This window comes from Taudactylus pleione, unplaced genomic scaffold (assembly GCF_031769625.1).
Source record: "Taudactylus pleione unplaced genomic scaffold, aTauple2 ptg001003l, whole genome shotgun sequence".
Lineage (NCBI taxonomy): Eukaryota > Metazoa > Chordata > Amphibia > Anura > Myobatrachidae > Taudactylus > Taudactylus pleione.
Window position 1 is genome coordinate 508,373 of NW_028285404.1, and position 20,066 is coordinate 528,438.

The following is a 20,066-nucleotide window of genomic DNA, read 5'->3' on the forward strand; positions in this document are numbered from 1 at the left end:
GATTGAAAGCTCCACATTACCTATCCCTACAACTTCCTTGCTAAAGGATCCTACGGATCTGGCCTCAAATCAATATACTCTCTGTCTGGAGCTATTGCTCGGCCGAATATGGCTATTGCCTGAGTGGCTAAAGCAATTGAGAGCTGGGCAGATGCTCTAGAAGAGTCTCTTCCCTCAGATGCTTCTAGAGATCAAATGTCCTATATAGCTCACATAAGAGATACAGCTTCATATACTGGTGAAGCGACTTTGGATGCCTCTAGAGCATTGGCCACATCAGTGTCCTCCCAACGTTCTCTTTGGCTGCGGTCATGGAAGGTGGATGCAGACTCTAAGAAGGCCTTAGAAGCATTACCTTACAATGGAGAAATCTTGTTTGGCCCCGACTTTGATAAGATTGTGGCCACACTGGCAGCATCAAAAACTGCATTTCTACCATCAGCAGCTTCTGCAAAGCCTCGGACAACATCCTTCAGGACCTTTTGTCCTCAGGACAAAACTAAGGGTCAGTCTTTTCCTAGACAATCAGCTTCCACTAGGGCCACAAAGCCTGCTTCAAAAAGTGAGGACAAGTTTTCAACCTGACTGGGCAGGCCTCCCCCTAGGGGACCCCAGAGTAGGAGGCCGACTTTTTCAGTTTGCCCAGGTATGGCGTCAGACCACCATGGATGCTTGGGTAAGACAAGTGGTCTCTCATGGATATGCCCTCTCATTTCTAAGCCTGCCACCCCACCAATTTTTCTACACAGGCCCTCCATCAGACCCGAACAAGGCCCTGCTGATCAGAAAGCCATTTAGTCCTTGCTACAAGCAGGGGTAATAGTTCCAGTCCTGCTGTCACAGTGAGGGAATGGTTATTCTACCCCGTTTTTGGTACAGAAGCCAAATGGGTGTTATTGGCCTGTCCTCAACCTCAAATCTCTCAAGAAATTCATCAGGGTCCCCAGGTTTCGCATGGAAACCCTTTGCTATATTGTACTGGCTATGGAACCTGGGGACTTTAGGGTATCACTGGATATTCAGGACGCGTACCTACATGTACCTGTAGTGCCCTCTTATCCGCGATATCTCCGGTTTGCTGTACTACAGCAACATTTCCAATTTCAGGCTCTGCCCTTTGGACTTTCTACAGCTCCACAGGTCTTTACCAAAATGACGGCATCATGACGGCCTATCTGCATTGTCAGGGAATCAGGCTGTTGCCACACCTAGATGACCTCTTGCTCTTAGCAAGCTCCCCTGAGGTTCTTCAATGCCATCTTCAGGTAACCATTGCCTTCCTGCAAAGGCATGGTTAATCAACTGGAAGAAGTCCTCCCTGAATACTTCACAGAGGATGGTCCATCTGGGAGCTCTTTTTTTGGATTCTCAGGGTCAGAGAATCTTCCTGACAGCAGGCAAGATCTCCACACTGCAAATACGTGTGAACTCCGAGACATCTACAAAGCCCTCACTCTGGCTCAGGTCATTCTTCAGGGCAAGCCTGTACAAGTGCAGTCCGACAATGCCGCAGCAGTGGCCTACATCAATCACCAGGTAGGCACTCAAAGTCATTCAGCAATGGCGGAAGTGTCACTCATTCTCACATGGGCCGAAGGTCACCTCCCGGCCATCTCCGCAGTGTTCATTCCGGAAGTTCTAAACTGGGAAGCAGACTTCCTCAGCCATCACGACGTGCATGCCAGGGAATGGTCTCTCCACCCAGAAGTCTTTCAACTCCTAGTGGACAAATGGGTCCTACCAGAGATGGACCTCATGGATTTCAGACACAATCACAAGCTGCCGGTGTATGAGCCCAGAACAAGGGACGCCAAGGCAGCCTTCGTAGATGCCTGATCAGTGAAGTGGACCTTCCATCTAGCGTACCTATTCCCTCCAGTCTCCCTTCTTCCTCAAGTCCTTCAGAAGTTCTAACAAGACGGAGGCACTGTGCCCGCAGGCATTGGTACTCAGATCTTTGGAGCTTCTCCATAGACCTATAGTTCCTGCTACCTCAGAGGCTGTACCTATTGTCTCAAGGTCCCTTCCTTCACCCGGACCTGGGTCATCTGTCTTTTTGGTGTGGCTCTTGATACATCCCTCCTGAGGTCTAAAGGATTTTCTCACTCTGTGGTCCAAGCGTAAACTGGCCTATGCCCTGATTTACCAACTCCAATGGTGTGATGCCAGCAGCTATGACCCTCATGTTTTTCGGTTTCTAGAGTCCTGGCCTTCCTCCAAGCTGGATTGGACCTTTGACTCTACCTTACCTCGCTGAAAGTACGCGTTTCTGATCTGTCCATTTGGTTCCAGTGTAGAATTTCTTCACTGCCGGATGTCCACACCTTCCTAAGGTTTCCTTCGCATACAACCTTCTTTTGTCCCTCCTGTGGATCCGTGGGATTTGTCAGTGGTTCTTTTGAAACTACAGGGCATTCTATTTGAACCCTTGGAATCTGTGGATCTCAAGTGCCTCACCGTGAAGATTTTTTTTTTCTTCTAGCTATGGCGTCCACCCAAAGGGTATCAGATTTAGGGGGTTCTCATGTCATTCCCCCATTCTAATCTTTCATCGGGACAGGGCTATTCTCTGAACTTGACCTGGTTTCCTTCCCAAAGTAGTTACTCATTTCCATATTACTGAGGAAATGGTAGTTCCGGCTTTCCAATCACCAGACCTCTTGGTAGGGGAGGCCTCCTTGGATGTGGTCCGTGCTCTCAGGATCTACGTGGACCATACCAGTTCTCTGAGGAAAATAGACTTCCCATTTGTGCTCTATGGATTTCACAAGAAGGGATAGCCAGAAAATAAACAAACATTGGCCAGATGGCGTTGCATGACTATCTCACAGGCTTACACGCAGGCAGGCCTTCCTGTACCAGCTACTGTCACGGCTCATTCCACTCACTCTGTGGGTCCCAAGTGGGCAGCTCAATGTGGTGCCTCAGCTGAACATCTTTACAAGGCGGCCACGTAGTCCTCTGTGCACACCTTTCTTAGGTTCTATACCTTCATTACATTTGCCTCTCAGGATGCTTCATTTGGATGCAGGATTCTCCTCTCAGCACAGGAGCATCCCCACCCTTGAATAACTGCTTTGGGACATCCCCCTATAGACCCTGAAGAAGAAAATTAGTTATGCTAAAACTTACCTTCATTAAATCTTTCTTTGAAGTCCATAGGGTCACCAGTTTCCCATCTCCCTATATGTGAGAGTTATTCTTGTGTGTACCAGTCTTCCTTCTCTACTTTCCTCCTCCTGCCTTGGAGGGTGTTTGTGTTTCTTCTTCACAGCCCATTCTAACATGTCCCACATTTTTCCAATAATTGTAGGGCCATGTGAGATGTGGTATGTCAGTCTGGTGCTCTGCAAACCAATCCAGCACAATCGTAGTGTGATGAGCAGTACAGTTATAATCCTGAAATAGTGGATCCACAAGATGGTCTTTGTCCTTCAGAAACTGGACAAATGGCAAAACCGCATGATCCAACAATGTCACATAGTCCACCGCTTTAATGCGATTGGACATCTCGACAAAGGGTCCAGCCAGCTCCAGCACTCGAAATACACCCCCAAAACATGACACTTCCACTCCTTTTTGCACAGCTTGTTGGACACAGTCTGGTTGGAAGTCTTCCCCATTCCTCCTCATGACTGGAGCGACCATCATTGTAATATAAGCCAAATTTGCATTCATCAGACCATATGATGCGTCTCCACTTTTCAATGGTCCAGTGACGATGCTGTTTGGCCCATGTCAGACGCTGTTCTTTTGGATGGTTGTTAACCTTGAACGCACCCGAGCTTTACGACTGAAAATTCATAACCCATGCAGTTGGCGCCGAAGTGTTCGTTTTGATACTGTTTGGCTGGGTCTGGCATGGTACTGTTGGAGCAGCTCCTAATGTGTTTGGAACCGATTGGTGGTTTCTAGGCGCCCTAAATGCTTGTGTTCCCGATTTGTCATGATTGACTTTCGGCCACTGTTCTGCCGCTAAGATTCTTGGTGTCCATGCTTCTTTCACTGTAGATGGACACTGCTCCCTGTTTTTACGGGCACACTAACAAATGCCGCCTCCTCCTCCAGGCTATGGCCATGATCTCTGCTAAAAACAATGGCTCTTTGACACTCAGTCACATCGCACGTAAGACCCATGGTTCCACCTCAAAAATAAACCATATCTTTAACAAATTTGCATTGACTCAATACCTCAGACATTTGAAATGATCATCCAATAGTTTTAGTGTCCCCATCTACACGAATGTTCACGTTCCACTTCGTTGAACTTATACCACCTTGTCTTTCTGCATTCCATATAATTCTGTCTGGTGTGTTTTTGTATATGTGTGTTTGTATACAGTGTGTGTGTGTGTGTTTGTATATGTATGTACACATCTTTAAGTTAAATTAATTTTCTTAACATTTTCTTCATACTGTCTCTGTAGTAATTTTGTTCTCTCGTACGTTATGTTTAAACAGACATGAATTTAGTTATTTCTCAAGGTTATCTTGTTCTCCTAGAACACACTCTACATTACTCAGCATTACATTTCTGTCTGTCTATTATAACACAGTACAATAAAATGCTTTATGAAATATACTTATTAAATATATCAGGAATAAATCTAATTGAAGAACTAGGTACTGCTGATAGCCTACATGAGTATTTTAGTAAAAGACATACTAATGGTAATTGCTAAAAGTGTCCCATTGTCAGTGTGAGGAATTACAGGGTCAGTGACATGAAGCCCAGCCATAGGGTCAGTAAGTTGGCCCCTTCTCCTGTCTGATACATTGCTACAGTCCACAAATGTTCTGTATCCATATTGCTCTGTCTTGAGGATCCTCACACTGTGGAGCTTTGCTCATAGAGACATCTAATACACTGGTCTGTAGCCAAAATGCCTCTGACACAAATGTAGGAGATCCTTTTACTAATTCTGGATCAGGAAAAGACAACTTTAGAAACATTGTTGACCAGGGATATAGACAGTTCTGGAAATCTCTGGTAACATTGTTTTACATTTTGTGGCTACGGTTATACTTCATTTTGAAGTGGACTTTTTTTTTATTTTGTATGGTTACATTTATAGTAATTGCCAGGAAAATATACATTTAAAATTCTCACCAGGAAGATATTGAATTTTATTTTGCTAAAATTAAAAATTGATATGTGCACCAAATAGCACACTGTCACCATATCTGAATGAAGGATTATCTTCACTTATACGCTTCCATACAGCAAGAATAGGAACCACAGGCCATACCATAACAGCTTCAGTGTATGTCACCACAAACCCACACGTTTCACCACAAACGCCCTCCGACAAAGTCTTTCTGTGATATAATGCTCAGAGTAGTGGCCCGACACACACACAGGGGGATATGTATGAAGCAGTGACACGCACAGAGAGGGAGATGTATGAAGCAGTGACACGCACAGAGGGGGGAGATGTGTGAAGCAGTGACACGCACAGAGGGGGAGATGTGTGAAGCAGTGACACGCACAGAGGGGGAGATGTGTGATGCAGTGACACGCACAGAGGGGGAGATGTGTGATGCAGTGACACGCACAGAGGGGGAGATGTGTGAAGCAGTGACACGCACAGAGGGGGAGATGTGTGAAGCAGTGACACGCACAGAGGGGGAGATGTGTGAAGCAGTGACACGCACAGAGGGGGAGATGTGTGAAGCAGTGACACGCACAGAGGGGTAGATGTATGAATCAGTGACACACACAGAGGGGTAGATGTATGAATCAGTGACACACACAGAGGGGTAGATGTATGTAGCAGTGACACACACACAGAGGGGTAGATGTATGAAGCAGTGACACACACAGAGGGGTAGATGTATGATGCAGTGACACACACACGGAGGGGGAGATGTATGAAGCAGTGACACACACAGAGGGGTAGCTGTATGAAGCAGTGACACACACAGAGGGGTAGCTGTATGAAGCAGTGACACACACAGAGGGGGAGATGTATGACGCAGTGACACACACAGAGGGGGAGATGTATGACGCAGTGACACACACAGAGGGGGAGATGTATGAAGCAGTGACACACACAGAGGGGGAGATGTATGAAGCAGTGACACACACAGAGGGGGAGATGTATGACGCAGTGACACACACAGAGGGGGAGATGTATGACGCAGTGACACACACAGGGGAAGATGTATGACGCAGTGACACACACAGAGGGGGAGATGTATGTAGCAGTGACACACACAGAGGGGTAGATGTATGACGCAGTGACACACACAGAGGGGGAGATGTATGAAGCAGTGACACACACAGAGGGGTAGATGTATGAAGCAGTGACACACACAGAGGGGGAGATGTATGACGCAGTGACACACACAGGGGGATATGTATGAAGCAGTGACACACACAGAGGGGTAGATGTATGTAGCAGTGACACACACACAGAGCGGTAGATGTATGACGCAGTGACACACCACACACAGAGGGGGAGATGTATGAAGCAGTGACACACACAGAGGGGTAGATGTATGAAGCAGTGAGACACACAGAGGGGTAGATGTATGAAGCAGTGACACACACAGAGGGGGAGATGTATGACGCAGTGACACACACAGGGGGATATGTATGAAGCAGTGACACACACAGAGGGGTAGATGTATGAAGCAGTGACACACACAGAGGGGGAGATGTATGTAGCAGTGACACACACACAGAGGGGTAGATGTATGTAGCAGTGACACACACAGAGGGGTAGATGTATGTAGCAGTGACACACACACAGAGGGGTAGATGTATGAAGCAGTGACACACACAGAGGGGTAGATGTATGACGCAGTGACACACACAGAGGGGGAGATGTATGAATCAGTGACACACACAGAGGGGTAGATGTATGTAGCAGTGACACACACACAGAGGGGTAGATGTATGAAGCAGTGACACACACAGAGGGGTAGATGTATGATGCAGTGACACACACACGGAGGGGGAGATGTATGAAGCAGTGACACACACAGAGGGGTAGATGTATGAAGCAGTGACACACACAGAGGGGTAGCTGTATGAAGCAGTGACACACACAGAGGGGGAGATGTATGACGCAGTGACACACACAGAGGGGGAGATGTATGAAGCAGTGACACACACAGAGGGGTAGATGTATGAAGCAGTGACACACACAGAGGGGGAGATGTATGACGCAGTGACACACACAGAGGGGGAGATGTATGACGCAGTGACACACACGGGGAGATGTATGACGCAGTGACACACACAGAGGGGTAGATGTATGTAGCAGTGACACACACACAGAGGGGTAGATGTATGACGCAGTGACACACACAGAGGGGGAGATGTATGAAGCAGTGACACACACAGAGGGGGGGATGTATGATGCAGTGACACACCCAGAGGGGTAGATGTATGAAGCAGTGACACACCCAGAGGGGTAGATGTATGAAGCAGTGACACACCCAGAGGGGTAGATGTATGAAGCAGTGACACACCCAGAGGGGTAGATGTATGAAGCAGTGACACACCCAGAGGGGGAGATGTATGAAGCAGTGACACACCCAGAGGGGGAGATGTATGAAGCAGTGACACACCCAGAGGGGGAGATGTATGAAGCAGTGACACACACAGAGGGGGAGATGTATGATGTATGAAGCAGTGAAAAGAGTGGAGAAGTTTCCCATAGCAACCAATCAGCTTTGAGGTTGCATTTATCTCGTGCATTCTATAACATAAGAGTTAGAAGCTGGTTGCTATGGGTAACTTCCCCACTCTTCACCACTTGATACATCTTTCCCTGAGTGTCAGAACTATAAATGTAAGTATTGTTTTCTAATAACATCATATGACAGTCTTCTGTGTACATACAATATGCATTTATAGTATATATACAGTCACACAGTACACAAGTAACACTGTATAGATACACCTAGCGCTGACATCTCCTATATACACAGACAGGACTGTGATAGAACCTCCTATTACTCAGTGATGTGAGGGGCTGGTGATTCTCCTCTATCACATCCTTGTATCACTCAGACACATCCCCTGGTGTTACTGTATAATGCCCCATGGAAGGGAAGCTAAGTGAGTCTATGATAGTGGATCTACCACACATGGTAACGCTCTTCTGGCCACCACTGGTAAGAACAGAGGGGATGATGCATTAAGCAGTGAAAAGAGTGGAGAAGTTGTCCATAGCAGCCAATCGGCTTTGAGGTAGCATTTATCAAGAACACTCTGTAAAATGATTGGTAGAAGCTGATTGGTTGCTATAGGCAACGTCTCCAATTTTTCTTGTAGTCTGACCTATCTCTGAGTGCTCCGGCAACTGGGGCCATAGCTGTCATAGACTTGAGCACTGTACCTGAAGAAGTGCATTTTCTTAAAGCAGATGTCCTCCTCCATCCATTAAAGCAGATGTCCATCCTTTAGTGGACCTCCATCCTCCTAACTCCACAGGATCTGAACTTTTTTATTTTTCTAAATAGCGTCCTTCACATCGCATTCAATACATTTTTTGCAACTTTTCCAAAGACGTGCAGGAGACTGTTCTGAGACATCACTTTTGGTGCTGCAGCTGTGGCATTTTTCACTTCATCATCTGTTGAGAACTTCTTTCCCCACAATTGTTTTTTCAGGGTTGGGAATGCCCAGAAATCACAGGACGCTACGTTTGGGCTATGTGGAGGGTGTTCCAGTGCTGTCACATTACTTTCATTCATTGCTGCCAATGCAACAGGAGCAACATGTGGTCGGGCATTGTCTTGTAGCAAAAACCACTGTTTCTTCAGCAAATGTGGTCTTTTCCTCCTCATGGTTCTACGGAAATGGGTTTTCAGGGCAGTTGCATAGTAGTCACCATTAATTGCCTGTCCATGGGGAACCCAGTGCTGTAGGATCATACCGTGCGCATCAAAGAACAGCAGAAGCGTGACTTTACACGCGGAAGGCATCACACAGAATTTTTTTGGAAGGAGGCGAGTTCACGTGTTTCCATACACTGGACTATTTGGATTCCGGATCATAATGACTACTCCACGATTCATCACAATATCACAATCAATGTCAGGAAATCGGGTATCCTGTCTGACATTCGAATGGTCTTCTTGCACAAATAAACTCGTCGGGTGGGTACCTACCTGGCCTTGTGTCATTTTACAACATCTCCACAGCTTTGGCAATGTTGACATCTGTAACTGTGGTGGATGATCTCCCATAATTGGCTTCATCAGTCACTCGCGTATTACCCTCCTTTGAAGTTCTTCCACCATTGAAATACTACGGCTTATTGTTTCTCCACCGTATGCTTGTTGTAACATGTCATGAGTTTCATTTCCACTTTTTCCAAGTTTAACACAAAATTAAATCGCACATCTCTGCTGTAATCTCAGACACGTCTTCCTCATCCGCCATGACAAAACGTACGAAGGGCTGTGACCAAATAAAGAAGTCTACAGCAGTCCTGCCACAGGTTCAGACACATCAATGTATGACCTTCACAATAACCAGCATAGCGTTTGCCACATTGACCTATGGGACAAAAACAGAGGCAGTCATTACTTTTCAATCAGCCCACATATGTTGGTTTTCCTCATTTGCTCTGTATGAAATAGATATTGGCGCAAATGCTGCAAAATGCGTCCGATTCAGAATTGGGTCCTATATATCTTCCCTGGGGGGTGTTATTTTGTCCTGTGTTTTTTTCTCATTTGAGATAATTGGACAGTTAAATTTTATGACTCTGACCTCTATGTTTTTACCCACAGAATGTTCTAAAGATCCATCTACTCATATTATGGAGGAATCCGTTTCATGTGATGGAGGAGACCTCACCGACAATGACAATTATACACCCACATGTCATACACAGTATACATCTACTCATACTAAGGAGGCATCCGTCTCATGTGATGGAGGAGACCTCAATGACATGTATACACCCACATATCATACACAGTATACATCTACTCATACTAAGGAGGAATCCGTCTCATGTAATGGAAGAAATCTCTCAGACGCTGATATTTATACACCCACATATCATACACCGTATACATCTACTCATGCTAAAAGTAACTGTATTCCAGATATGTCCTGCTCTGGAAGTGGAAAATGTTTTATTCTAAATTCAGAACTTGTACATCAGAGAAAAAATACAGGAAAGAGACCTTATTCTTGTTTAGAATGTGGGAAAAGCTATAGCAGTAATTCAGATCTTGTTAAACATCAGAGTATACATACAGATGAGAGACCATATTTTTGCTCAGAATGTGGGAAAGTGTGTAGAAGTAATTCATACCTTATTATACATCAGAGAAGTCACACAGGTGAGAGACCATATATTTGCTCAGAATGTGGGAAAGGGTTTGCTAGTAATTCAGGACTTGTTAAACATCAGAGAAGTCACACAGGAGAGAGACCATATTCTTGCTCGGAATGTGGGAAATGTTTTAAACAAAAGTGGATACTAGTTAGGCATCAGATCATTCACACAGGAGCATACAAATATTCATGCTCTGAATGTGGTAAATGTTTTACATGTAAATCAGAACTTGTTAGACATCAGAGAGTTCATACAGGAGAGAGACCGTATTCTTGCTCGGAATGTGGAAAAGGGTGTAGTAGTAATATAGAACTTGTTGTACATCAGAGAAGTCACACAGGAGAGAGACCATATTCTTGCTCTGAATGTGGAAAAGGGTTTACAACTAATGCAGAACTTGTTAGACATCAGAGAAGTCATACAGGAGAGAGACCATATACTTGCTCTGAATGTGGGAAATGTTTTATATGTAATTCACATCTTATTAGACATCAGAGACGTCATACAGGAGAGAGACCATATACTTGCTCTGAATGTGGAAAAGGGTTTACAACTAATGCAGAACTTGTTAGACATCAGAGACGTCACACAGGAAAGAGACCGTATTCCTGCTCTGAATGTGGGAAAAGCTTTTCACAGAATTCAGCACTTGTTAGACATCAGAGAAGTCACACAGTATACCCATGATCATGCTGTGACTGTGAGGGGAGGACGTTATAGTAATCAGAACTTGCTGTATATAAGAGAAGTCACACAGTATACCCATGATCATGCTGTGACTGTGAGGAGAGGGTGTTATAGTAATCAGAACTTGCTGTATATAAGAGAAGTCACACAGTATACCCATGATCATGCTGTGACTGTGAGGAGAGGACGTTATAGTAATCAGAACTTGCTGTATATAAGAGAAGTCACACAGTATACCCATGATCATGCTGTGACTGTGAGGAGAGGACGTTATAGTAATCAGAACTTGCTGTATATAAGAGAAGTCACACAGTATACCCATGATCATGCTGTGACTGTGAGGAGAGGACATTATAGTAATCAGAACTTGCTGTATATAAGAGAAGTCACACAGTATACCCATGATCATGCTGTGACTGTGAGGAGAGGACGTTATAGTAATCAGAACTTGCTGTATATAAGAGAAGTCACACAGTATACCCATGATCATGCTGTGACTGTGAGGAGAGGACGTTATAGTAATCAGAACTTGCTGTATATAAGAGAAGTCACACAGTATACCCATGATCATGCTGTGACTGTGAGGAGAGGACATTATAGTAATCAGAACTTGCTGTATATAAGAGAAGTCACACAGTATACCCATGATCATGCTGTGACTGTGAGGAGAGGACGTTATAGTAATCAGAACTTGCTGTATATAAGAGAAGTCACACAGTATACCCATGATCATGCTGTGACTGTGAGGAGAGGACGTTATAGTAATCAGAACTTGCTGTATATAAGAGAAGTCACACAGTATAGCCATGATCATGCTGTGACTGTGAGGGGAGGACGTTATAGTAATCAGAACTTGCTGTATATAAGAGAAGTCACACAGTATACCCATGATCATGCTGTGACTGTGAGGGGAGGACGTTATAGTAATCAGAACTTGCTGTATATAAGAGAAGTCACACAGTATACCCATGATCATGCTGTGACTGTGAGGAGAGGGTGTTATAGTAATCAGAACTTGCTGTATATAAGAGAAGTCACACAGTATACCCATGATCATGCTGTGACTGTGAGGGGAGGACGTTATAGTAATCAGAACTTGCTGTATATAAGAGAAGTCACACAGTATACCCATGATCATGCTGTGACTGTGAGGAGAGGACGTTATAGTAATCAGAACTTGCTGTATATAAGAGAAGTCACACAGTATACCCATGATCATGCTGTGACTGTGAGGAGAGGACGTTATAGTAATCAGAGCTTGCTGTATATAAGAGAAGTCACACAGTATACCCATGATCATGCTGTGACTGTGAGGAGAGGACGTTATAGTAATCAGAACTTGCTGTATATAAGAGAAGTCACACAGTATACCCATGATCATGCTGTGACTGTGAGGGGAGGACGTTATAGTAATCAGAACTTGCTGTATATAAGAGAAGTCACACAGTATACCCATGATCATGCTGTGACTGTGAGGAGAGGACGTTATAGTAATCAGAACTTGCTGTATATAAGAGAAGTCACACAGTATACCCATGATCATGCTGTGACTGTGAGGAGAGGACGTTATAGTAATCAGAGCTTGCTGTATATAAGAGAAGTCACACAGTATACCCATGATCATGCTGTGACTGTGAGGAGAGGACGTTATAGTAATCAGAACTTGCTGTATATAAGAGAAGTCACACAGTATAGCCATGATCATGCTGTGACTGTGAGGGGAGGACGTTATAGTAATCAGAACTTGCTGTATATAAGAGAAGTCACACAGTATAGCCATGATCATGCTGTGACTGTGAGGAGAGGGTGTTATAGTAATCAGAACTTGCTGTATATAAGAGAAGTCACACAGTATACCCATGATCATGCTGTGACTGTGAGGAGAGGACGTTATAGTAATCAGAACTTGCTGTATATAAGAGAAGTCACACAGTATACCCATGATCATGCTGTGACTGTGAGGGGAGGACGTTATAGTAATCAGAACTTGCTGTATATAAGAGAAGTCACACAGTATACCCATGATCATGCTGTGACTGTGAGGAGAGGACGTTATAGTAATCAGAACTTGCTGTATATAAGAGAAGTCACACAGTATACCCATGATCATGCTGTGACTGTGAGGAGAGGACGTTATAGTAATCAGAACTTGCTGTATATAAGAGAAGTCACACAGTATACCCATGATCATGCTGTGACTGTGAGGGGAGGACGTTATAGTAATCAGAACTTGCTGTATATAAGAGAAGTCACACAGTATACCCATGATCATGCTGTGACTGTGAGGGGAGGACGTTATAGTAATCAGAACTTGCTGTATATAAGAGAAGTCACACAGTATACCCATGATCATGCTGTGACTGTGAGGAGAGGACGTTATAGTAATCAGAACTTGCTGTATATAAGAGAAGTCACACAGTATACCCATGATCATGCTGTGACTGTGAGGAGAGGACGTTATAGTAATCAGAGCTTGCTGTATATAAGAAGTCACACAGTATACCCATGATCATGCTGTGACTGTGAGGGGAGGACGTTATAGTAATCAGAACTTGCTGTATATAAGAGAAGTCACACAGTATACCCATGATCATGCTGTGACTGTGAGGGGAGGACGTTATAGTAATCAGAACTTGCTGTATATAAGAGAAGTCACACAGTATACCCATGATCATGCTGTGACTGTGAGGAGAGGACGTTATAGTAATCAGAACTTGCTGTATATAAGAGAAGTCACACAGTATACCCATGATCATGCTGTGACTGTGAGGAGAGGACGTTATAGTAATCAGAGCTTGCTGTATATAAGAGAAGTCACACAGTATACCCATGATCATGCTGTGACTGTGAGGAGAGGACGTTATAGTAATCAGAACTTGCTGTATATAAGAGAAGTCACACAGTATAGCCATGATCATGCTGTGACTGTGAGGGGAGGACGTTATAGTAATCAGAACTTGCTGTATATAAGAGAAGTCACACAGTATAGCCATGATCATGCTGTGACTGTGAGGAGAGGGTGTTATAGTAATCAGAACTTGCTGTATATAAGAGAAGTCACACAGTATAGCCATGATCATGCTGTGACTGTGAGGAGAGGACATTATAGTAATCAGAACTTGCTGTATATAAGAGAAGTCACATAGTATACCCATGATCATGCTGTGACTGTGAGGAGAGGACGTTATAGTAATCAGAACTTGCTGTATATAAGAGAAGTCACACAGTATACCCATGATCATGCTGTGACTGTGAGGAGAGGACGTTATAGTAATCAGAACTTGCTGTATATAAGAGAAGTCACACAGTATACCCATGATCATGCTGTGACTGTGAGGAGAGGACGTTATAGTAATCAGAACTTGCTGTATATAAGAGAAGTCACACAGTATACCCATGATCATGCTGTGACTGTGAGGAGAGGACGTTATAGTAATCAGAACTTGCTGTATATAAGAGAAGTCACACAGTATAGCCATGATCATGCTGTGACTGTGAGGAGAGGACGTTATAGTAATCAGAACTTGCTGTATATAAGAGAAGTCACACAGTATACCCATGATCATGCTGTGACTGTGAGGAGAGGACGTTATAGTAATCAGAACTTGCTGTATATAAGAGAAGTCACACAGTATACCCATGATCATGCTGTGACTGTGAGGAGAGGACGTTATAGTAATCAGAACTTGCTGTATATAAGAGAAGTCACACAGTATACCCATGATCATGCTGTGACTGTGAGGAGAGGACGTTATAGTAATCAGAACTTGCTGTATATAAGAGAAGTCACACAGTATACCCATGATCATGCTGTGACTGTGAGGAGAGGACATTATAGTAATCAGAACTTGCTGTATATAAGAGAAGTCACACAGTATACCCATGATCATGCTGTGACTGTGAGGAGAGGACGTTATAGTAATCAGAACTTGCTGTATATAAGAGAAGTCACACAGTATAGCCATGATCATGCTGTGACTGTGAGGAGAGGGTGTTATAGTAATCAGAACTTGCTGTATATAAGAGAAGTCACACAGTATACCCATGATCATGCTGTGACTGTGAGGAGAGGACATTATAGTAATCAGAACTTGCTGTATATAAGAGAAGTCACACAGTATAGCCATGATCATGCTGTGACTGTGAGGAGAGGACATTATAGTAATCAGAACTTGCTGTATATAAGAGAAGTCACACAGTATAGCCATGATCATGCTGTGACTGTGAGGAGAGGACGTTATAGTAATCAGAGCTTGCTGTATATAAGAGAAGTCACACAGTATAGCCATGATCATGCTGTGACTGTGAGGAGAGGACGTTATAGTAATCAGAACTTGCTGTATATAAGAGAAGTCACACAGTATACCCATGATCATGCTGTGACTGTGAGGAGAGGACGTTATAGTAATCAGAACTTGCTGTATATAAGAGAAGTCACACAGTATAGCCATGATCATGCTGTGACTGTGAGGGGAGGACGTTATAGTAATCAGAACTTGCTGTATATAAGAGAAGTCACACAGTATAGCCATGATCATGCTGTGACTGTGAGGAGAGGGTGTTATAGTAATCAGAACTTGCTGTATATAAGAGAAGTCACACAGTATAGCCATGATCATGCTGTGACTGTGAGGAGAGGACATTATAGTAATCAGAACTTGCTGTATATAAGAGAAGTCACATAGTATACCCATGATCATGCTGTGACTGTGAGGAGAGGACGTTATAGTAATCAGAACTTGCTGTATATAAGAGAAGTCACACAGTATACCCATGATCATGCTGTGACTGTGAGGAGAGGACGTTATAGTAATCAGAACTTGCTGTATATAAGAGAAGTCACACAGTATACCCATGATCATGCTGTGACTGTGAGGAGAGGACGTTATAGTAATCAGAACTTGCTGTATATAAGAGAAGTCACACAGTATACCCATGATCATGCTGTGACTGTGAGGAGAGGACGTTATAGTAATCAGAACTTGCTGTATATAAGAGAAGTCACACAGTATACCCATGATCATGCTGTGACTGTGAGGAGAGGACATTATAGTAATCAGAACTTGCTGTATATAAGAGAAGTCACACAGTATACCCATGATCATGCTGTGACTGTGAGGAGAGGACGTTATAGTAATCAGAACTTGCTGTATATAAGAGAAGTCACACAGTATAGCCATGATCATGCTGTGACTGTGAGGAGAGGGTGTTATAGTAATCAGAACTTGCTGTATATAAGAGAAGTCACACAGTATACCCATGATCATGCTGTGACTGTGAGGAGAGGACATTATAGTAATCAGAACTTGCTGTATATAAGAGAAGTCACACAGTATAGCCATGATCATGCTGTGACTGTGAGGAGAGGACATTATAGTAATCAGAACTTGCTGTATATAAGAGAAGTCACACAGTATAGCCATGATCATGCTGTGACTGTGAGGAGAGGACGTTATAGTAATCAGAGCTTGCTGTATATAAGAGAAGTCACACAGTATACCCATGATCATGCTGTGACTGTGAGGAGAGGACGTTATAGTAATCAGAACTTGCTGTATATAAGAGAAGTCACACAGTATACCCATGATCATGCTGTGACTGTGAGGAGAGGACGTTATAGTAATCAGAACTTGCTGTATATAAGAAAAGTCACACAGTATACCCATGATCATGCTGTGACTGTGAGGAGAGGACGTTATAGTAATCAGAACTTGCTGTATATAAGAGAAGTCACACAGTATACCCATGATCATGCTGTGACTGTGAGGAGAGGACGTTATAGTAATCAGAACTTGCTGTATATAAGAGAAGTCACACAGTATACCCATGATCATGCTGTGACTGTGAGGAGAGGACGTTATAGTAATCAGAACTTGCTGTATATAAGAGAAGTCACACAGTATACCCATGATCATGCTGTGACTGTGAGGAGAGGACATTATAGTAATCAGAACTTGCTGTATATAAGAGAAGTCACACAGTATACCCATGATCATGCTGTGACTGTGAGGAGAGGACGTTATAGTAATCAGAACTTGCTGTATATAAGAGAAGTCACACAGTATAGCCATGATCATGCTGTGACTGTGAGGAGAGGACATTATAGTAATCAGAACTTGCTGTATATAAGAGAAGTCACACAGTATAGCCATGATCATGCTGTGACTGTGAGGGGAGGACGTTATAGTAATCAGAACTTGCTGTATATAAGAGAAGTCACACAGTATACCCATGATCATGCTGTGACTGTGAGGAGAGGACATTATAGTAATCAGAACTTGCTGTATATAAGAGAAGTCACGCAGGAAATGTTTAAAAACAAAATTCAAAAACATGTTACACATCAGAGAAATGACATGGAAACATACCCATATTCATTCTCTGTGTGGGAAATGTAGATGTTTATGTTCTGTGCTGTGGAATATGTGTATAATAATAATAACTGATAATAAACTGCACCAAACCTGGAGTGTGGTTCTCTTACTTGAAGTTTACGCCTTAGACTCACAGCATAAAACTAGAACCTCGCGTTATGGTACCAGCTTTATAGGTTCCCTGTGTATGTGGGTTCCCCTTCTGCACCTCTTGTTAATCGGTTGTCTTCCAGTCCTCCTCCTCCTCCCGCTATTACTCAACACCAATAGGAAATTAAAGTCTAATCAGATTAGACTCTGAATGAGACTCTGAATGATTAAAGAATAATCAGATTAGGCTCTGAATGAGGGCCAAAGTCGGGTGAGTTAGAGAGAGATTTCTCTCATCTCACTCGTAAAACTCGGGTGAGATAGCAATCTCGAATTAAATCACCATCGGGCCAAATCGGAAGTACTTTTCACCTAAAACATACATCTCTCAAATTTACCAAAAATCGGGATGACAAGCTCGGGTGAGATAGGAGCAAACTCTGTCAAAATCACTTTTCAAACTCTCAACCCCCTGAGCTGCGAGCTGGTCAGAAACATACATAAATCATTGTGACTTGTGTATGTTTCTTTCTGTAACTGGAAAAATAGGGATAATTTGTTAAAAAAAAAAGACGTGAGGTCCCCCCCAAAACACTAACTAGCCTCGGGCTTGCCAGCCTGTTCAGGTTCTTAACATGACAGGGAAAAAAATGTGTAGGGATCCCCTGTAAGAACCAGCACAAGGCTGCAGGGACCGAGCTGGTTTTAAATATATGGAGAAAAAAAATGATGTGAGTTCCACCGTATATTTAAAACCAGCCCTGGACCCTAACGGGGCCCCCCAGCCGCAGCATCAGCCCTGACCATTAGTCAGCCCAGGCCAGGGATCCCTGGGGAGTTGATGACCCCCCCAATAAAGGGGTCACCCTCTCCAGGGCATCCCTGGCCTAGGCTGATAGCCCAGGGCTATCCCCACCACCCCTGGGTGGTGGGTGGCGGGTTGATAGTGTTTGGTGTAGTGTAAAAAATAGATTTATCATCATTGTCTTTACAGTGGAACTACGGGTCCCAGCAAGCCTCCCCCGCATGCTGGTACTTGGAGAACCACAAGTACCAGCATGCGGGGCATTAAGGGCCCACTGGTACCTGTACTACACCTGTAAAGAAATGGTTAAAAACAACACACCTGGAAAATAAAGCTTTATTACATACATACACATACATACTCACCTGTTTCCAGATGTTCACATCCACTTGTCAACATAAAGTATCCCTTCGATTTACCTGTAAAAAAAGATCCAATACTCACCTTTCTGTCCCACGATATTCTCCAGAGAAATCCAAGAGGGTCCCCTGATACAATGTAACAGCATGTTACTGCATGCTGTTACACTGCACTACTGTCTGCTCGTGGGAAAGAGCAGACTTCAGTCACGGGCAGCCGGCCAATCAGCGGCGGCTAACATTAGCGGCCGCTCCTTGGCTGGGACATAGTCCCAGGGCCAGTCTCGGATTGCCTCTACCTTTTGCTTGTTCAGGCTTCACCAAACCTACCCCCACACGGTGCCCCAGGTACTGTACCTCTGACATCCCCATATAGCACTTGTCTGCCCTGATGGTCAGACCTGCCCACCAAATCCTCTCCACCAGGACCACATGCCACAGGTGATCTTCCCAAGTTCGGCTGAAGATGGTGATGTCATCCAAGTAGGCCTGAGCAAAATCATGGTACCCTTCAGCATGTCATCGACAACACACTGGAAGGTGGCGGGCGCATTCTTCTTCCCAAATGGCATGGTCTTGAACTCAAACTAGCCAAATGAGGTGATGAAGGCAGATCCCTCTTGAGCCTCGGAGGGCATTGGTATCTGCCAATACCGCTTGCTCAAGTCAAAAATCGAGATGTACTTTGCCCCTGCCAACTCATCTAACAACACATAAATGCGGGGTAAGGGGTAGGCATCAGATTTGGTTACCTCATTCTACCGGCAGTAATCTACACAAAACCACGTGGAGGGGGGCCGGGGGTGCTGGCTGCGGGACTGGGACCCGACCACACTCTTATACTCAGATGACTGAGAGGTCTGGCAAACTGTTAGTGTGCGGCAGCTTGTGACCACAAAAGGTAATCTCCGGAACCTACATGGGGTAGAGCTGATACAGACAGCAGTCAAGCAGGTGTGTGGAGCAGGTAAGGGTAGTGTGCAAGAAGTAATGTCAACATGTTTCGTCTCCTGGATGCCAGAAACCACCTCAAGATGTCATCGCGGCTTGCTAGAGTGAGTACGGGTCAGTGATTGTGTAATAAAATAATAAAACATTTGATGTGTGTGTATTATGGAATTCTTTATTTATATTTTTTCCACAGTGGGCATACCGGTGCCAGTTCTACAAGTGCCGCAAGGCAGGCTTGCTGGTACCTCTAGTCCCATTGTGAAAAAATACCCACCGCCTCCACGGATGCAAAGAAAAGCCCTGGGCTTGTTGATGCTCGGGAGGGGAACACATGGTTTTTTTTTTGGGTAGGGGGATCCCCACTTTCCCAGCCCTAGGCTGACCAGTTTGGGACTGGTTTAATTCTTCGACAGGAAGACCCACCGCCGTGTGTGTCCTCATGTTGTGGCATTACTACCCTAGCTGGTTCAGTCTGGTTCTGGTTAATGGA

General features: G+C 44.2%; 1 protein-coding gene across 1 annotated transcript in view; it reads left to right on the forward strand.

Annotated features, from left to right (window-relative positions):
- The window catches only part of LOC148454345 (uncharacterized), a 105,262-nt gene that overhangs the window by 12,769 nt on the left and 72,427 nt on the right, over positions 1-20,066 (forward strand). The window contains exon 7 of the mRNA XM_088461015.1: positions 9,754-10,979. Coding sequence (XP_088317141.1) covers positions 9,754-10,979 — 1,226 coding nt within the window. The remainder of the gene's footprint in view (positions 1-9,753; positions 10,980-20,066) is intronic.